The sequence below is a fragment of the Sinocyclocheilus anshuiensis genome, unplaced genomic scaffold (genome assembly GCF_001515605.1).
Source record: "Sinocyclocheilus anshuiensis isolate Anshui unplaced genomic scaffold, SAMN03320099.WGS_v1.1 scaffold454, whole genome shotgun sequence".
In the NCBI taxonomy this organism is placed as follows: domain Eukaryota; kingdom Metazoa; phylum Chordata; class Actinopteri; order Cypriniformes; family Cyprinidae; genus Sinocyclocheilus; species Sinocyclocheilus anshuiensis.
Window position 1 is genome coordinate 4804746 of NW_015548217.1, and position 21212 is coordinate 4825957.

At 36.2% G+C, this 21212-nt stretch overlaps 1 protein-coding gene across 1 annotated transcript in view; it reads left to right on the forward strand.

The window, feature by feature from the left end:
• The window catches only part of LOC107654064 (AT-rich interactive domain-containing protein 5B-like), a 129264-nt gene that overhangs the window by 90992 nt on the left and 17060 nt on the right, over positions 1-21212 (forward strand). Inside the window, exons 6-8 of the mRNA XM_016440991.1 lie at positions 2347-2557; positions 6711-6763; positions 8332-8429. Of these exons, the coding sequence (XP_016296477.1) occupies positions 2347-2557; positions 6711-6763; positions 8332-8429 (362 nt within the window). The remainder of the gene's footprint in view (positions 1-2346; positions 2558-6710; positions 6764-8331; positions 8430-21212) is intronic.

Below are 21212 nucleotides of genomic sequence, written 5' to 3' on the forward strand. Positions count from 1 at the left end.
AAAGCAGAGTGTACATGCGTTGTGCACCCGCATATAGGCAAATATTACTAGCGCGCACTTTAAATAACAAAAAAATACTTTTGCCAGATGTTAGACCAGGTTTCAGTTGGTCAATGGCGCAGTCTATTTTAGTTGCCTCAAAATAGCAACGTGCCAACAATGCGCCTGAACACAGCTCGTTTTCAGACCAGCACGCCCATGAGCGCACAAATGGACGCAAATGCATTTGCTATTTAAACAACGTGGCGCAGGACGTGAAAATGACAACTGCGTCGGGCTGAAACTAGCAAAAAACACTTGCGTCGCGCCTGGCACCGCATTGCGCCAGGTGTATGATAGGGCCCCTGGTCACAGATATACAGGTCATCCTTCATTTCTGCATGTCTTTCAGTGCATAATTATTTTATTAGTTGTTAGTTATGAGCAGCTTAGCCTCAGTTTCAGTCCATCAATCTGAAGCACTTTCCCCCTCCTCCTGTTGTTTGGCATTTAGTGTTACTGTTTCTTCAGTTTCCCATGTTTGACTAGTGGGCTTCAATTGTTTTTCTTCTTGTTATTTTATTAACCTTTGCCCCTACATGTCACTTCCTGTCCATTCTCCTGCCAGCATGAGGGCAGTGTTTTATGATCTTCCTCGTCTGGATGAATATTTGTTCGGCAAAACAGCAGCTAATTCACTCCAGCTTTGTTGAGAACCTTGAAAACATGCTGTGATCTAAACCGTCCCTGACTGTGATGTGATCTAATGTGGTTCGAGGTCTTTCGGAATGCCATCAGCTGCTTTACTTGGGATGGGGATCTTTACCTCACAATTCGAATGAGAGTCATGACCCTCCATGGAACACCACTGGGGTGTAAATCTTTGGTGTGCAACAAAAAGAACTGTATTTCAAGCAGAATGATTTGGCCTGAATAAAAAATGAATTCTCATTAAAAACAAAGGGTTTTTGTTTTTGCAGTTGCTCTCATATGATATAGAACACGCACACATATACTTCAAAAAGCATGTTATACTGCTTCCAGGGATTGTTTAGTTCATGTCAATGTAACCTAATGCTTCAGCATTTCTTTCTTTGACTTTTTTTTGTATTTGTTCACATATTCCACTGGCCTTGATAACTCCTTTTGGAAAATAAATGCTCTTGATTATTGGGAACAGATGGCTAAACAGACGTGTGTGGGCCAGCGATGACTGCAGCATGTGACAGCATGGTGGGGCCTGAAACTGTCAAACTGACTCCAGAACAGTTCTCAGACACTCACTTCTGGGTCAGAACAAGCTATTTTAAGTGTTTTAAGTGAGAGCTTGCAGTGGCATTGAGGAAATACACAGCATCTATTTTTACGCCACATATTTTTTTTTCCGGAACTGAAAACAATCAGTATGTAAACCAGCTGTTCTTAGCTGGTGGTTTGCAGGTTTTGATTTTTGTTTTTTTGGACAAAAAAAAATAAATAATTTTGATATGTATTTTTGACCTTTTTTCAGGGCCGTTCAACAACTTTAGGGTTAGTAAATAAATAAATAAATATAAATTTTTAAAAAATGTTAAGGAAATTGGTGCTTCTTTTTAGCACAAGGGTGTATTAAATTGAGCAATACATTTTTATTCATCAAATAATTATGATTTCCACAAAAACATTAAGCAGCCCAACTGTTTTCAACATTGGTTATCATAAGAAATATTTCTAAAGCAGACGACTGCTGAAAATTAAGGTTTGCCATTTCAGGAATAAATTACATAAAATATATTCAGATAGAAACCTTTTTTTTTGTGAAATTGTAATAATATTTCATAATTTTACTGTATTTTTGATCAAATAAATGCAGCTTTGATGAGAATAAGAGACTTTTAAAATATTAAAAACATCTTACGGACACCAAACGGTAGCGTACATCCAAATAGCTTCTTTAAAACAAGACAAATTAAAATTGAATAACCTTGAAATCTTGAATTTAGTGTTAAGTGTTTTTCTGACCCCAGTGGCAAATTCGTAAGCATCAATCTAGTGAAAATGAGTTGTGTTAGTGCAAAAACAATACAGTGATGATTATCCTGCTTCAAGGATGTTTTGACAATGTTACTGGAGAAGAAGACAATAATAGTTATTAAGAAAATTATTTTTCTTCCAGTGGTAAAGCAAAAAAAAAGATGAATTCAAAACCACTGATTTAATCACAAATGAAACACCACTTGTTGAGAACCACTGATGTAAAAAATGCAATCTTTTGATATTTTTCTGATGCAGTTCTGAAGTAATTCTGATGTTATTCACCTATGCTATGACAGACCAAGCGTGCTTTTCAATATGATTAAATATGTTTCTTTGCTGTGTGGGGTTTAGATTAAGGGCGACTCAAAATCAGGAGTGTCCAAGCCCCGGAACACCAGCAGCGGAAGCAGTTGTAAAAAAGTTTCGCCCGAGGATAACCCGAAGGTGGAGACGGGTGAGGAGTGCCGCACAGACGAGCAGGCCTTCCTGGTGGCACTGTATAAGTACATGAAAGAGAGGAAAACTCCCATTGAGAGGATACCGTACCTGGGCTTCAAACAGAGTAAGTGCAGCTTCTTCACTTCCTCCCGCATAACAGAGCTCTGGAAATCTCAAGCACTACTTGAGACTACTTGAGAACAAATATGTGTCACTTCCACGAAATGAATGGCAAGCATGTTTCTGAAGTATCTGTTTCACAAAAAATGCAAATTCTGCTATCAATTAAACATGATCTTCTTTCTTCTGTGAAACACAAAGGTATATCTTAGTTAGAATGTCCGGGGAAAAAAAATTAATACGAGATACATGGTGATTTATTCAGTCAAGCTGTATATTGAAGCTCTCTGATCACATTTGCAGTCATGTGGCATTGCAAGAACTAATGACCTTTGCCGTTAATGATACTCACATCAAATTTTGTGTCACATAATGTGCCACAGAAGAAAAAAAAAAAATATGGGTTTGAAAAGACACAATATTTTTATTTTTATTTTTGACATTGTGTCCATTTAGTTCACACTAAACAACCTACTAAACAACCTGCAGTGTTCACAGTGACCCAAAACAGCAAAAATGTGTAATTTATGATTTAAAGTTGCAAAGTAGGTCAACATAATTTAAAGAGAGTACAAATACAATTATTTCCAGGCTACTCTCCAGGTCCCTTTAATGTAACACATCCAGCTCTGACCCACAGTACACAGTGTGAATAAACAAGTAGCCCAATGCATCGCAAACAAAGTATGCAAGCAATCTATTACTGTCTAAATGCAGAAAGCAGAGATTTTATTATTCATAATCTTTCCCCTTGACTTTCAACCCTGTTGTCAGTGGAAAAAACATCGAATTACTGAATAGAAATATGTACAAGCCACATCTCATATGTCTATACATTCGTGATTTTGCACATTGCTAAATAAAAAATTGTTTGTATCATGCCAAACTAGGCTACAAAGTTATGCGGATTTCCTCATTTTGCCACATGTACTATATTTATCTAATCCAGAATGCACACACTTTTTACGTCGTTAGGTTAGCAACATGCTAACACCAAACTTTATTGGAATTAAGTTTAAGCACCATTAGTATAAGCACCAATGGTTTTGTTTGAGTTGGCATGCTGCCTTATAAAGTTAAGGAATAGATCTGTTTACTGACTGTGAAGCCTATTATTTACATTTTATATAGAAGGATCATTTACGGTTATCGTGATCAAATAGGAACATATTTGACCTACGTCAAGATGCACACATGAGTGTAGGAGTCTCTGCGTGAGCCCAGAGAGCAGATGCGATGTACTTTGCCAAGTTCTTATTCATACTAGAGGCGCTCGTCACTATAAACCTTTTTTAACCTTGTATGGTGTGACACACACTTCTTGTAGAAGATGATTCATTCTTCTATGAAAGCAGTAAGAAAGGGAATCAGGCATCGATCTTCTGGCTTAAGATTGTTATGTGACAAAATTATGTTTTCAACTTCTCTATCCAACAAGTGATGTTTAATGAAGTGTTTATAAATTGCACTGTGCCATGTCAAGCTAAATTAAAGGGACAGTTCACTCAAAAATGAACACTTTGTTAGTTTATTCATATAAAAACATTGATCAATGTTTATTAAATATGGCAAACAGAAGCTCAGCTGAACAAACCTCAGTGGTTCTCATACATAAAGCTAGTATGTTTGAGCTGCTGTTTACCATGTCTGATGTGCATTGATCAGTGTTTTTATGCAAATAAAAGGCTCAATTAAATCTGTTCATCATTTGAAGAGACACAATCATGTAATAAGACTTGATTAAACCACTGCATTTCTTTTATGATCTCTTTATGAACTTTTTGAAGCTTCCAAATTTTGGGTTAATGGACTTATAAATTAGGGGCTGAAATCTCTCAGATTTCATTTAAAAAATATCTTGATTTGTGTTTGAAAGATTAATAAAAATCCTATGGGTTTGAAATTGCACAATGACAGATTTTTTTGGGGGGTCAACTAATCCTTTAGTAGATTTTAATAGATGTTTAATAGATAATTATGCCTTCAGAAATGTAACAGAGTTGACATTAACATGGTTGACAGTTTCACAGATTAATTACAATGTGATGCTTAGAAAATCAAAAACGGATATTTTTTTACAAATGTTTACTTTTACATTTTTAATTGTTTACAATAAAATTGTTTACAATTTTTAATTGTTTACAAACAAAACAAGATATAAGATCAAATGAAAAACCTGAGAACTTTTCTTGAATAATTATTTAAAATATATATCATCTTACATTCATGTAAAATAACAAAAAATACAAATAAAAAAATAGTAACAGGGTTGGTTCAAGTTTGAACATGGGGACCAGTGTTTTAATATTATGCCAACTAAAATCTAAAACTATACAGAGAGACAAAAAATGCATGAAGAAATGAAATACCAGTGGGAACAGAACAAAAAAAATGTCCAAGAATGTAAAATAAAAAGACTCCACAGTACTTATAGGCACCTTTTCGAGGTAGATAAGTTAGAAAGTTGTCCCTTTAAGACTACTGCCCCAGTGACAAGCTGTTGTACCCCTAAAGGTACAATCTTTGCACATTTTTTCAGTAGTATTTGTACCATTACTGATGTATCAAAGTGTCAGAGAGAGAGCAGCTCTCGGCTGTAAGTTTAATGTCATTCAGTCGACTTAAAAACAACTCGCCCTGTAACACGACAGTCCATCAGAAGTAGCTATTGGGAAGAGGCAAAAATCAATACTGCAAGATATAAGGACAGACAAACACCGCTCTGACAAATGCAGCGGCTTTGTGTGTGTGGCGATTGAATCTTGATTGATTAGTCCCCCAGCAGCAAAGACCCTCATTAATTTCTGCTGTGCCTTATTCATAAATGTGGCACAGCTCTGCTTCATTAAACTGACACAAATTTATTTAGTTTCATCTTTTTTTTCTTTCTTGCTCACTCTCTCCTCTGCTTAGCATTATTATTCATATGGCGAAAATTAAACGGTGGGGAATGGATTGTTGACAAGCGTTTCAAGTCATGTTTTAATTTGATGTTCAATTGATTGGAAGAATGTGTTAGTATGGCTGTGTTCGGAATGGAATACTAGCGTACTATATGCTGCACAGTATACACTACTATACACTTAAAAATAAAGGAGGTTTTCCAGGAAGGAAGGAAGAACCGTTTTGGGTTCCCCAAATAACTTTTCAGTAAATAGTTCTTAAAATAACACTCTTAAGGTCTTGAAGAACTTCCATGGAACCTTTTCATTGCACATAGATTATTCAAATGTTCTTCACACTAAGACAATAATGGTTCTTTTCAGAACAGAAAGGTTCTTCAGGGAACCCAAAATGGTTCTTCTACGGCATCACTGTATAAATCTTGATTAACCATTTTTAGTGTGAAGAACATTTTCCTAATCTAAAAAACTTTTCTGCAATGGAATGTGTCCATGGATGTTAAAGGTTCTTCATGGAACCAAAGACTGAAACAAAGAAGCTTTTTCTGCAAGAGTGTGTATATACAGTACTGCCTACTATTCTTTAAAAAGTAGTTCGTAAAAACTATGCATTACTATATATACTGTAGCAAATCTCAGCTGCTTGATTGTTTATATCATCTCAAGATGTAATATAATTGCCCAGCTCTAATCTGCTAAAGGCCTGAAGATATTAAGATATTATAAAGATTAGCATCATAATTTTCTGTAAAGCTGCTTTGAGATGATGTGTATTGTAAAAAAAGCACTATCCAAATAAAACTGACTTCAATTGACAATTTTAAACAGTAATATGTTACATTAAAGCCACATGACCTCATTATTTTTGGCGTCCAATTATCATTTCCAAAATGAAACAATTTTGCCCTTGTTTTAATTGAATTTAGTGTAAAACTGTCTTACCTTCTAGCAGTCGGATCAAATAATGAGTGAAATGGGATGTTAAAAACATGGCTGTAATTACTTCCAGTCGTATGACCACACTTAAAATGGAAGGTCAAGTTGAAAGTTGAGTACATTGCATTGTGGGATACAGTAGTGCATACTGCACATTTTTGCATATAGCAGGTCATCCGGCTGTTTCATGCCCGGGAAAATTCTCATAACATGCACAGTGTACACTACAGTAGTATGCTATCCCGAATACAGCCGATGTAAACGCTTCCCTCCGCTCTCTTGTGGAACTAATCGTCATCCTTGTTATCCTTCTTACAGTAAACCTTTGGACTATGTTTCAAGCGGCTCAGAAACTGGGAGGATACGAGGTGGTGAGTGTTTACACGATTTGTTTGAAATCCAGTGCCGTTGGCAGCACGCTTTTTCCTTTGGCTCTGAAAGATTCCTGAAAAACAAGAGTTGTTTTTTTTTTTCCCGGCCTGCCGTGTAATGTGTGTTTACTAGACTCTGGCCTGGATGCGGAACTCTCTCAGATCCAAATTTGGCCAGATCGCTCGCAGTTGTTAAAAAATCTACAAGTGGAAAACACGTGTAACCCTTTTGCGGTGGAGGAAATTGGTCGGGGCCTGTTCACTACCCATGTTTAGGCTCTTAAGGGACCATTATTGTGCAACGAGCGAAGTGCGCAATAAAGGGAATTCACTTGGCAGCTTATCTGACATCTGCTCTGCGAAAGTATGGTGAAAACATTAAAGTCCCTTCTACGTGACCAGCTATTCTATATTTTCGGCGTTCATTCATCAGCGTTGAAGCTGTTTAGATTAAGAGCAAACAGGAAGCCACTTCTTGCGTATTGATACCGCTGCCTGCCTTTCTCTGTCATTTTTATGTCCCCTGGCTGCTCATGTTGTCTTTGCCACAGAAAGCTTGGCTTTAAATGCAGCTGACATCGGTAATGAAAATCATCGTGCAGGAGGAGCCATGACGTCATTGGAAACATTTACATTGCTCAAAAAGATCAGATTAAACTCCTCTCCTGCGGTTGAACTGTACTTGACTGTGTTTTGAAACCACAACTGTACTCCGGACCCAAAAACCTGCTGTACACAATGGCCATGTTAAAACAAACAGCAGTCAAGGGCTATTATGACTAAGGGAGTTTAGACAAGGCAGCGGAGGCCACGGGCGATTCTGTTCTCATGCTGTCAAACCTGCAAACGCTTCATTAAACGCCGGAGGAGACAGCAGATGCCCTACTCAATGAGTCAAATTACCGACGGAAAGTAGAGCACATGGTCGACGGTATTTTAATTGAAGTGTTTTTACATTTGAATCGTGATTAGGTCTCCGTGGACATCGAGTCATACTGTATTCCGCAACACTGTGAGAATATTGTACTTATTTGTGTTGTAACTAGTCTGTGGTGAATACATTGGCCTGGGCGACTAAATCGGACATGCATTAATTTCCCAGCACTTGATGCATGTGGTTTTCCACAGAATGCATTTTATTGAGAGAGGCAGCCGTTAGCTGCGGGAAACGGCCATTAAAAATCTTTTAACCCTCGTACGGTGAATGCACTAAAGGTCTCTCATGAATATTAATCGCTGTGTATGTGAATTATGTTAATCGAGTATGTGTTTTCTTTTTTTCGATTCGGTTAAGAGTCTGCATACATCAATACTCAATCTTATGACCTTGCGTGGGACATCATGCGCTCGGTGTCGTTTAATAAGTATAAAGCTTACGGGATCTGTTTAATATGCATCAAGTGACCCTCTTATTTTCATCATTCCACAATAAAGAAAGCCCAACATAAATGTTGAATGCATGAATAGTGGAATGCTAATATCAGTGTTCATTTCATTTCTGCTTCATGCACACATCCATTACATGAACGTCCTTGTCACTCATAATAAACTCGCACTTCTCATTTCAGATCACAGCACGCAGACAGTGGAAAAGTGTATATGATGAACTGGGCGGCAACCCGGGAAGCACCAGCGCCGCCACGTGCACACGAAGACACTACGAGAGGTTGGTCTTCTCGTTTCCTCATTAGCCAGTGATGATTTTGGAGAGAATCTGCAGATTTCTGTGGAACTGATTTAAATATGTTATACGATGCTGAGTATTAAACTTCTGTTGGTGGCTTTTTAATCACATTTCTACTTCAATTTGTTGTTGAAATATAACCATGTAAACAATGGCTATTATAACTTGCTTTCATGATGGATTTTTGCATGCACACATTAAAGGGTTAGTTCACCCAAAAATGAAAATTCTGTCATTAATTACTCACCCTCGTGTTGTTCGAAACCCGTAAGACCTTCATTCATCTTCGGAACACAATTTAAGATATTTTTGAAGAAATCTGAGGGCTCTCTGACCCTCCTATAGACAGCAAGGTAACTACCACGTTTAAGGTCCAGAAAAGTGCCAAGATGATCGACAAAGTAGTCCGTGTGACATCAGTGGTTCAACTGTAAAGTTACGAAGCTACGAGAATACTTTTTTGCGCAAAGAAAATAAAAATAACGACTTTTTTCCACTTTTTCGTCTCTACTGCGTCACTTTGGACGCGCGTTCACGACAGTATCATGACGCGAGCGTGTGGCGGCGCCTGCGCTGACCCAGATCCGGTGTGATGACGTGAACGCGTCCAAAGTGACGCAAAAAAGTATTCTGAATGGCTTTTCCTGTGGTAACTGCAACATTACATTCCATTGTTTACTAGCTATTTTATTGGCGTCTTTCTGCCATTAAAATATTGATTGATTGATTACATATGACACGATTTCATTAAGTTGTACTGTTTCTTTCAACAAACCTTCAGATGTGTATTTATATTTTGTGCTATAACTAGAAGTAAAGAGGAAGAGATCATCAGTTCTCGTTAGCTCCGTATTTGTTTGAATTTCATCATAAAAAATTTGAAAGCTAAGACTTTGTTTCAAATCAAAAGCAGCAAAGCAAAAAGCTTATGGCGATTATTGGAAGTCAGTCATGCTACAAGTAATGTTTAAAGTTTTGTTCACACAGACTAAAAGACCTCGGTTCATCAAAATGAAGATCAATTAAAAATAAGAAATTGATATTGTCAACAGGACATATCCCAAGCAAGTAAAGAAAATAAAATTAAAATAATACAAAAATATTGAAAATACTGAAACCACAAAATAAATGCCAGATGGTTATTTAAACGTAATATATATAAACAATTTATATTTTAAGTAATGATGGATAAATTATTATTTAAATTAAATTAAAATGAAATTACTTTTATTACTGCAATAAATTAAATGGATAAAATGTCTGCGAAGTGTTATATGAAACTTTGTGAAGAACTGTTTGAAATGCTGCAAGTAGGGCAGGTTTTGGCATGGGTTTGTGCTTATACTTAATAGTTTGGAGGCAGGGGGAGACGATGTTATTGTATTTGCTCTTAAAGCTATTCAGTTTGACCTTTAAGGTTTGTGTGACATCTCTTTCTTCCGGCTGGCTCATCGAGGGGTTTAGTGAGGCCCGGGCAGGTGGAGTTGGCAAGGATTGTGTTCCTGGCAGCGCTCCATCGTCAAACTTAGTGCTGAGTCAATAGCCACCAATAATGTATCTGTTCAGTGAATAATAGTCTGCCAAAATCTGATGTTATAACCTTGATCAAACAGACAGGGTTGTGCTGATGTGTCCACTTGTGCAGCTGCTACCAAGAGTAATTAATTGAATTAATTTGCCCAGTAAATGAAGCCATTCTGTACGTCGTTTGCGAGTGAAAAGCCGTTTCTGCTGCGATGACGCACGGCATTTATGCCCCAGCTCGTCTTCGGTTTCGTGCCTCGGGACGAGCTACCTTTTGTTCGGCTACAAGCTCTGCTCTTTGGAGCCCAACTCAAGTGGCTTTTCATGGGAGCTCTTTTGCAGGGCCACTGCCAATTGCAGCCCCGGTCACAGATGGGAATGAAGATGTGAGTTTTTTTATGAGTGACCTCACTTCTGCAAAACAAGACGAACATGCCTTGATCTCGTGTGTGAGTGTTTCTTCTTTTTCTCCCTCCCTACTCGGGGTAAAACCAAGTTCTTAAAAGATTTCTGTTAAGTACTTCCCCACCCTTTGAAGGGCAGCAGACTGAACTGACTTGTGTGGAATTACTCATCTTAGAAAGCAGTCTGCAGGCACTCTATCGGTTGAAGAAAGCTTGCAAAGTCATGAATGAGGCATGAAGATGAACAGAGGTACATTCTGATCACGTGGTGCGTGGTTGCTTTAAGTGCAGCCATGTTCTTTTAGAAAAACTACAGCATACAATAATTATTAAAAGGAATACTTAACCCAAAAATAGTCATTTATGACTTTATTCCTTCCGTGGTAGGAGGAGAATTTTGTAAGAATGCACTGGCTGCTCTTTTCCATATAGTGAAAGTGAATGGGGTTTAGAGGTGCCATGCTCTGGAAAATCGCAATAGAAGTGTTATAAAATCATGTGATAGCTTGAATGATGACTACAAAACAAAAATAAATTGATGTTTGACAAAAAAAACTGAAATTGATGAAAAATTGCCGTTGATGTTAATGAAAGTTAAAACGGCAACATAATTTCTGCCTATGCCTATTATAGATTTTATTAATATTTTGAATTAGATTAAATTTGTATATTTTCAGTTTTCATTTTTTTGTTTATTTTTTTGTAATTTTATGTGCTTTTGTTATTTTTATTAGTTTTTCTTTTTTAAATATTACTATTTAGATTCAATTTGTTTTATTTCAGTTTTCATTTTTTTGTTTATTTTTTTGTAATTTTATGTGCTTTTGTTATTTTTATTAGTTTTTCTTTTTTAAATATTACTATTTAGATTCAATTTGTTTTATTTCAGTTTTCATTTTTTTTTATTTCAAGATAATAATTTTAGTGTTTCATCTTAAACTTATTTTAGTTAGTTGCCATTTTTGTCGAAAGTTTTTATGTCATATTTATATTCTATTTTATTTCATGTGATAGCTTGAATGATGACTACAAAACAAAACAAAAAAATTGATGTTTGACAAAAAAAAAAAAAATTGATGAAAATTGACGTTGATGTTAAAGTTAAAACTGCAACATAATTTCTGCCTATGCCTATTATAGATTGTATTAATACTTTGAATTAGATTTATTTTTATATTTTCAGTTTTTAGTATAATTTTTTGTAATTTTATGTGCTTTTGTCATTTTTATTAGTTTTTCTTTTTTAAATATTACTATTTAGATTCAATTTGTTTTATTTCAGTTTTAATTTTTATTTATTTCAAGTTAACAATTTTAGTGTTTCATCTTTTCATCTTTCATCATTTTTGTTGAAAGTTTTTCATGTTATATTTATATTCTATTTTATTTCAGCTTTATTTCAGTCAACAAAAACTAATATTTTATTTATTATATTTTAGATAATGATAATAACCCTGATAGTATTTTTTACATGATCATTGTCAGTTTATATATTTATTTTATTTTATCTATTTATTTATTTTAACTTTCATTATATGGAAAAGAGCAGCCAGGATATTTTTCAAAAATTCACCTTTTTTGTTCCACAGAAGAAATAAATTCATACAAGTTTGTAACCATATGAGGGTGCGTAAATCGACAGAATTTTCATTTCTGTGTGTTCTCCAACTGCTGCTAATGATATTTTCTGTATTATCTGATTAGCTTTTGGCTACTATGTAAGTTGTGGGGGGAGAGAAACAAATGTAGATTACAAATTAGGTCATAAAATATGACATCAATAACCTTGAGAGAGACTGCGGCATTCCAGCTCGTCCTCCACCCCCCCCTCCACCCTCCCCTCTACTTTTTTAATTATATAGGTCAGTGGCACTGATCAATCTGGCCCTGGTTATTTATTTAATCCTCCTCTTCCCAGAGATAGATCTTTGTTCCAAAAAATGTTCTGCTTGTGAATACTTCTGCAAGAACAGCATTCTGAAACCTTGTTGAGCAACTTTAGTCTTCTTGCTGCAGAGGTCCATTTTGTTGCTGTGTGATTTTCTACTTTCCCTTTTAAAAAAAATGAATAAATAAATAAAAAAGCTCTACAGACTGTTTTCAACTAACCAATTCAGGATGCATGCGGATTTGCATAATGTTTGAATAATATTTGCAGTGCATGTACAAATATTATCTTGCAATATAAAAAAACTACTGATAGGTGCATTCATTGGCTTGGAATGGAATGCCAACTTGCAAGTTACTGAATGGCATGCAATAAATACAGCATACTGCCTACTGTGTGAATGCATTATGTAATGACAAACGAAAAGCATTAACATGTTGCATATTTAATATAGCAAAAGTCACCCAATTTTAATATTATTATTTGCATTATTATTAGTATGCATTTATTTATAGTAAAATTGATTGAAAATACAATTTTGGCATACTTGTTCATTCCATACATACAGAAAATGTGCATATTTTGCAATAGTGAGAACAGTATGCTATTCCAAACATAGCCGTTGCATTGTGGGATTTCTAGCACAATGCGAGATCCTCGCAGTACTTGGTTATTGATTTTTGTATCCCCCACCAGAATTAATGTTTGTTCTAAATTCAAACAAGTCACGCTTCACAGAACTCATCCTTGAACCTCTAGCCAGTATGACAGATTTTAATGCAAGCCCTTTAAGTGGAGTTTAATGATCTGGCTTTAAAGGAAGGCTTTTTCCCAGAGAGCATTGCATCAGCTGTTTTTGTCCCCCGAGAGATCGGAGCTTCATTTGAGACTGCAGCTGTAGTAAACAATAGCAATATGCATTTATTATCCCTCGAATCATTAGCAAGAGCACCGCATAATCCAACAATATCACTGCTGCGCGTTCTCTTGAATGTCAGACAATAAAGATTTGGGTTCTTAGAAATGCCAATCACTGATCCATATCTATTTATGATTAGCCGTTTATCTGTATTTACACCATTTGGCTGTATTTACCTAGTGGAAAGGAGCTGTGGTGTGACATTGTGGTTGTGAAATTTGGCAAAACCTAATTAAAGCCCTGATTGATCTAATTAGTTTATCATCGCAATTTGCATGTCGATTTACAGGCTCATTTGCCCTACTAAGATTCCATCGTGTTCTTGCTTTAACGAGACAAGCACGGCATTTTCAACCAGCACATTGTCAGCAAAAATATTTCTCAATGAAGAAAATGCTCTGAGGTACTTACAAAAGTGGATATTAAAAAATCAAACAGTATCACTCTTTCTACTGATTTGATACCAGAGGGCTGTCTTGACTAGCTGACGGCTGCTTTTGTACTCTTTTGTACTGCTTTTTGTATTTCTGTAATTTCCAACCCCTCCCACCCCCAAAAAAAAATTATACTGACTCCAAGCTTTTGAATTGTATAGTGTATAATGTTACAAAAGCTTTTTATTTTAGATAAATGCTAATCTTTGGAGCTTTCTATTCATCAAAGAATCCTGAAAAAAATGTACTCAGCTATTTTAATTATTTATGATGATGATGATAATAATAATAATAATAAATGGTTCTTGAACAGCAAATCGGCATATAATGATTTCTGAAGGATCATGTGACACTGAAGACTGGAGTCATGATGCTGAAAATTTAGCTTTGATCACAGGAATATATTACATTTTAAAATATATTCAAATAGAAAGCAGTTATTTGAAATAGTAAAAATATTTCACAATATTACTGCTTTTGCTGTATTTTGTGTCAAATAAACGCAGGCTTGGTGAGCAGAAGAGAATTCTTTAAAAAAAACATTAAAAATCTTACTGTTCAAAAACTTTTGAGTCATTAATATTAATATTTTTTTTATTTAACATTTTGTGTTCAGTGGCATATTAGTTTTGCTCTAATATCTGATTTGGTATTAACCAAGTCATAAGATATTTGACATTTAATGTGTAGTTATTAACCAGGACTGTGGACCAATAAGATTTAACAGTGGGTGGAGCTTCCCAGTAGAAATATATAAACCAACTGACAGACATTGACAACAAAGATAATAATGTCTGCAAGAAGTTCCTCATTTAGAAGGCCCTAAAATGCGTCGCTGACTTATATTAGACATTTCTGAAGGTTCGTCCAGTACTGCTGCACGCTCCGTTTTCTTAAGTATTTATAATGTGGAGTTTAAAAGCTTGTTTTAAGGCTTTGTTTTGGAACAGCCACCATGTTGATATAGTTTCTTTTTCCACGTACAGCTTATTTGTGCTTTATCACTTCACATTGTGCTGAGAGAATAAGTGCTGTGTTTATGTTGGGCTAAAGATTGAGCAGCGTTCGAGCTCAGGCCTCTAATTTAAAGTCTGTAAATCACTACCCAGGAATGTGGCTTTCGTTTCAGCCGCATCACAGAGCGAATTCCAACAATAAAATATTTCGCAGGGAGGATGTGTCTGTACAAACGACATACACTACAAAAACACGGCTCTCATCGCGCATTATTTAGAGCATTTAATAATTAAAGCTGGCTTTTGAACGTTAATGGGTTTTAGCCTGAAGGGAGTTAGTGAGGTAATTTCAGGTTTAAAGGCCAGGAATGACAAAAGGCCTATTTTTGAGTTCCTTCCCCTCTCTGTTTAACTGTGTGAATCTGGATTAGTTCAAGGGTCGACTTCTCCACAAAACCTTTCAGGCGTCCTGCGAAGCTTAGGGAACATTGTCTGTTTTTTTTCTCTCCCACACACACCTCACATTCTCTCTCCCGGTCCGTCTCATTTGCTGTTTGCCCCTGCGGAGAAAAGCGAAAAAAAAAAGTACTTCAAATTATTTCCCCTTTTTAAAGGGGTAGGTTTGATCCCGGCTTGTACAGATGTGATTACGAACGTGCTGTTTTGAGGTCAGTATCCTCGACCTTAACCTTTATTATGTCCAATAACAGGCCTCTGGTTGTTTGTTTAACGTTCATTTTACATCGAAACCTGCTGATCTGCCATCTAGCTGTGTGTGTCGTTTACTGCGGCTGTGGTCAGAATTTACGGTTCGTGGCATTTCGGCAAGCGCTCATTAGGGCCACTTCTGTGGAAGTAAACTCAAGGCTCCATCAGACGGCTTGTTTAATAAGCAGTAATGTCGGATCCCGGGCACGTCTCCCCGACACCAAAGCAGTGGAATGAGATGAATGAGAAAATGAAATTGTTAATGTCAACAACCATTTGTCTTAGTTATTTCGGTATGTGGCCTGAGGGGTGCTGAGCGAGATGAGAGCAGTTCTCTGTGAGCAAGATCACTCAAAGACAAACATGCTAAAAATAGTCTTGAAACAGTTGAGGTTGTAATGTTTTACTTCCTGTTTTGTGGGCCTCTCACAGCTGGGTATTGCACCATCTTGTGACCAAGAAACGGAAGTGCAGCTTGAACAGTGCTGAGTGTGTAGAAAAACTAAATTAATAAAATGAGACCACGATGTTGAAATAAATCTTTGGAAAAAAGACTCAAAAAAACATATCAACATGTAAATCACAAAACAAGGGCTGTTACGATATTTTGAAGTTTGCACAAAATTTTATTTTTGACATTTTTACTTGTTTTTTACTTTTTTTGTTTTGTTTTACTACATTATTCTAAATGGTTATTCTCATAATAGTTAACAATTAATGTAAAGTAATTTTTAAATTTAAATTTAATACATTTATTTACATTTTTAATTCCTTTTTTAAATTTGTATAAATGTATTTAAAATAGTGCTGTCAAACGATTAATCGCGATTAATCGCATCCAAAATAAAAGTTTTTGTTTACATAATATATGTGTGTGAATACACACACAAACAGTATATATTTTGAAAATATTTCCATGTATATATTTAATACAATTGATATTATATATAAATGTTTACGTTATATAAACATAACGTATTTTTCTTAAATATATACATGCATGTGTTTGTATTTATATATGCATAATAAATATACACAGTGCACACACATATATTATGTAAACAAAAACTTTTATTTTGGATGCGATTAATCGCGATTAATCGTTTGACAGCACTAAAAATATAATATGAAATATTTCAATAATATAATATAAAAATCTATAAACATAAAAATGAAATAGAGAAACAATAAATAAAACAATAAAAATATCTTTACCCATTACAATAAAGTTTCGAAAATGTGCTGTTGTCATGAAATGTCACAATGCATAAATAAATAAATATAAATAAATAAATGAATGCATTTCTTTGTACATAGCACAATAAAAATATGACCCAGACATTCTAGACATTTTTGACAGGTTGCATGCGATTCACCCAACTACTGCCAGTGTCATATTTATTTTTGTGCTGTGAGAAATGTATGCACTGGAATTTCTTGGAATCAGATCACATTAATAATGATTTAATACTTGTTTAAAACCTGAAGCCACCCACGTCTATCGAGTGTCAGTTTTCATAATATGATACATTGGTAAATTTGTACTCACACTGTATTTCTGATACATTCGCACTAGTATATTTTTCCGTTGCTGTGGCAACACTGGATGTCCAAATGTTGGTCTTCAAATGCAAGTCTATTGCATTATGTAATGCTTATGTAAATCAACAGAGCTATTTGTGCATGAGCTATTTCGGTGAGCAGAGGAAACCTGAGTATTGATTGCAGGATGTTGTTCTAATAGCGGCACCCGCGGTCACAGGTGTGCCGTGTTAAATATTAGTCATTTGCTCTACGAGTTAAGAAGAAAAGGGAAAAATATCTCCCAGCCCGAATGACTCACTCTTCAGAGAACATCTTTATATAAACCGGTGATAAATGTGAAAGAAATTAAATTAGACTTTCGGTTCCCTCATTGTAACTCAGTAAGATTTCTTTAATATCTCACTTGTTTCATTTGAGACCAAAGTCACAAATTGTTCTCTGATTGGCCATTCACCAAGGACTGCAAGCAAAAATCTGAATATTTAATACGAACTCTCCCAATTTGAAAAATGAAATAATTTCAACCCAGGCTCTTTGGTAAAATATGTCTGTGGCGACATTTCTGCAAAATGACATTGCGTTGTTTCTTTCATGTTTCGCAACACTTAAAAGTGAAATGTCCAGTGATTGACACTAAAAGGGTGTTCAGTTTTATTCAGAACAGATGAATCTGGCAACGTTTTATTTTATTGGCTGTTATTATTAATGTTACTGCTCGATCAAATTTGAAAATAATGTATCGCCACAAAATCCCCTTTCCAACAGTGTTAGCTATAGCAAACGCAAGATAATAACACATCCGCTGAGGCACCCATGTAATTTTAACTTAATTCTACAATCTTTGTGCTCTTTTCTTGTGACTCATGTTTCATGGGACTCTTGCAGAGGGCACCACCTCACAAATACAGTGCAAGTTTACTACATTAGAAGAACCATACATATGGAGCTGGTTACGTGATACATTGTGGTAAAAGTGTTTTGAGGTCATAACATAGTACTGTGCAAGGAACCATGCAAAAATAAGTAGTTATTAATTGATAATCTGCCCTGTGATCATAATTTGTGTCAAAAGTTGTTGGTGTTTTACTGCCACTCGTGTTCAGTTGTATGTATAGGTAGGGTGACCATACGTCCTCTTTTCCCCGGACATGTCCTCTTTTCGGACCTAATAAAATGCATCCGGCTGGGATTTCTAAATCACCCAAAATGTCTGGGATTCGGCTTTTGCTTTCTACAGTCGCCATTCATTGTGTGCGTTTTTGTATTAAAGTCCATTGCACGCTGTTTTCTTAATCCCGCTCCCGCTGAATTTCTGACCATTACTGTGTGCTCCTGCAATCATAATATTGCATATAATTTTTGCGCATCAGGGAGCCGCTATCAATATGCGGAGTATTTAAATCACTTTGGATGCAGCTTGTGTTGGATGCAGGGTTGCCAAATCCACATTTTTTGCACGGAATTGGGCTGATTTTAAACTGCTGCGGCAGGTTGATTTTCTCCCCTGGGTTAAAGGTTGGAAATATTGTATAAATTACATTTGACTGAAATGCTTGTATTGAAACATTTTGCATTCTACCTATGATAAAACTGGTAGATTTTTTGTTTTGTGAAGGACGGCAACTGGTAGGATGCCTTTCTGACTGTAAAATAGTTATTTTAGGTATGGAAATGACATATTTTGAGTTTTGATATTTGGGATATGGTCATTGCGCGCTACTAAGGGGGCTAATTTAACCCCCTCAAACCCAACAATAACCCAACCATCAACCATGTCCTCTTTTTTGAAAACTAAAATATGGTCACCCTAGTATGTTTTTGGAGTTTTGTAACAATGTAGGGAAAGACACGTTTTTCCAATTAGACGGTGTTGATTCATTTGAAATTGAAATGAAAAAATAAAGTAATTTGAGCTTTTGTATTCTGGTTTATTGTACAGCTCTATACTCTTACTGCATGTCGACAATTGACTCATGTCTATTTTTATTTCTCCTAGATACTTAAATGAAACACAACTGAGAACTACATTAAGTCTCAAGAGCAATTTCCACTCTAGGCAGTTTCAATTCACACCTCAGCTACAGCCATTATATTTAGAGTAATTCAGCTGGTAGTTGTAATGAGGTCTGTCGTACAAATTTAGAAAGGTGTCTTTTTAATACCATCCGTCTGTGCGACTGCATACAGCTGCGTACAGCCTCGATACCAGTCGGTGTCTAATATTGACCTCAAGTTTACTGTGATCAGGAGCAAGCTGGCAGGGTTTTCGGTTCTGCCCTGGTCATGTGGCTGCAGTTAAGAGCTGCAGCAAATGAAGCTGTAAGGCTGGCAAGAGCGAGGCCCTCACGGTTCCCCTATTACATGCAGAAATGCCAGTTCTCCATACAGGAAAGCCCCACTGACCTCAGCACAGCTTCTTCCTGCATAAGCCCACCAGCCACCGCTGCACAGGAAATTGCAAAACACAAACTGTAGATTACCTTCTCCTACAGCACCCTGCTAGGAAATAATACACCGTTCATCGTTTACATCAACTTCCAGTAAGAGTTACATAACCACGGTCACATCTGCATTTACTCTTTGCCCCACTTGATTTTTATAAGCACAGCTTTCCAGTGGCCCACGTCTCTTATGTGGAACACATCCCCGGGCAAGGGTGGCAGGAAAAACAGCACCTCAGCAGAGAATAAATGCTGGTATAATTGTTGCGTTCTTTAAGTATGATTAATTTTAACGGTCCGGTGTTCTCTGAGTTGCTTATTATGGAAATTAGTGTTATATAAGAATGGACGGGGGGGTAGAGATGCTGCAACGCACTCTTATTACCCACTCAGCAGTCTTCCCAATGGAGAGGAGTGTGCGCAGACAAAAGCGTACGGGTGCACCTTCGTGGTTTTCAGCAGCCTGCTATCTCTGTGATGATGCCCTTATCTGCCCACATTATACAGGAAGCTTTATTCTCTTCACGATTCGTAAAGCAATTATGCATCTGAATGAATGACAAGGAGGCCGTTTGCACAGCAAAGTCACTTTGTGACTGAATGTTTTTTTTGGACAAATTAAGGTGGTCATATTAAATGCACCACTTTCAACGGCTATAAAAAAAAGTACTTGTCTGTAAAAATGATGTTTGCGATGGCTTGGCGGTCTATAAGATTCTTTTGAACAGGCTCAAGGTGACACATAACCCAGGTCTGGATTTCTAAAATAAATGATTCATTTGTTCTGGCAGTTTTTAAGTTGAACTTTATAGTGCCATCTGGGGTAAGTACTTGTACTCAAGGACAAATGTTCTCGCAAAAATGGAGAAGGATCTGCAACCAACAAACAGGATGTCATAGTTGTAAATCGAATTTGTAAATAAAACCAATTTTTTTGGAGAAAATACTATTTTTCAGTCTTTCTACTATAAATCAGTCATTTAACTTTTAAAGTGTTACTTGCTGTTTCCTTGTAATTGTGGAATTTACTAGCAATTTCTAAGTGAATTTATTTGGTTTCAATTATTTTCAGTGTACTGGTGGTCTTCTCTTATGATTCCAATTCTTAATTTGAGGATATTTTATCTAAACTCATTTTATTCAATACCTTTATGCTTATTTTAAAGATCAAATTCACATGTAACTTCAAACGCAACATATTCATGAATAAAATCCAGATGCCAGATGGAGAAAATATGTGGCTGCAGCACATTAAATATAATTTTCAAATACGTGCAGATTATATGAACCGCATATTAATATTCCAGCCCTCATCTGCTTTCTTTGACGGGGCCATAAAAGGAAGCCAGAAAAGTAGGCCTCAGTTAAGAGTGCTGGGTTTTAAATGGCATATGAATGTGAGTATATGCACAACTTAATCTGCAGTAAATGTCCAGCCTTCATATAAATAAGCAGCCGCTTCCTGCTCCATCACAGAAGCGGGCGAGACAGGCTTTGAGAACACCTGAGCCCAGCCAGAGTCTGCAAAACATGTTGATCTGGCCTAAAAATGAACCGTTGCAGTCAGTGCGCTGGATAGAGGAACTAAAATAACTTCAGCAGAGCTTATGATTACAGACAGCTTCGAACTGTGGCCTGATTCGTTTTCATGACTTTGCAGCTGCTCTAAAACGGGATGCAAATGTTTTTGTGAAGGTTAAAAATGATATATCTGTTTGCTGATTTAAAAAAATGCTTCAAATGTCTTGTAGAGCCTGATATTAAGTATTCATTGAGTCAAAATGTAATTGCATAGTCATTTCTAATAGTGAGAGGGGGGGGAATAAAAACCATGGTTCAAAAAGGAGTCCCATGGCTTCAGAAGTGGTCTGTCTTCAGTGAAGCTTTGTACAGTTGTAATGGACTGACAAGTGAAGTCTGATGGGGAGACAAACTCAGCATGACAC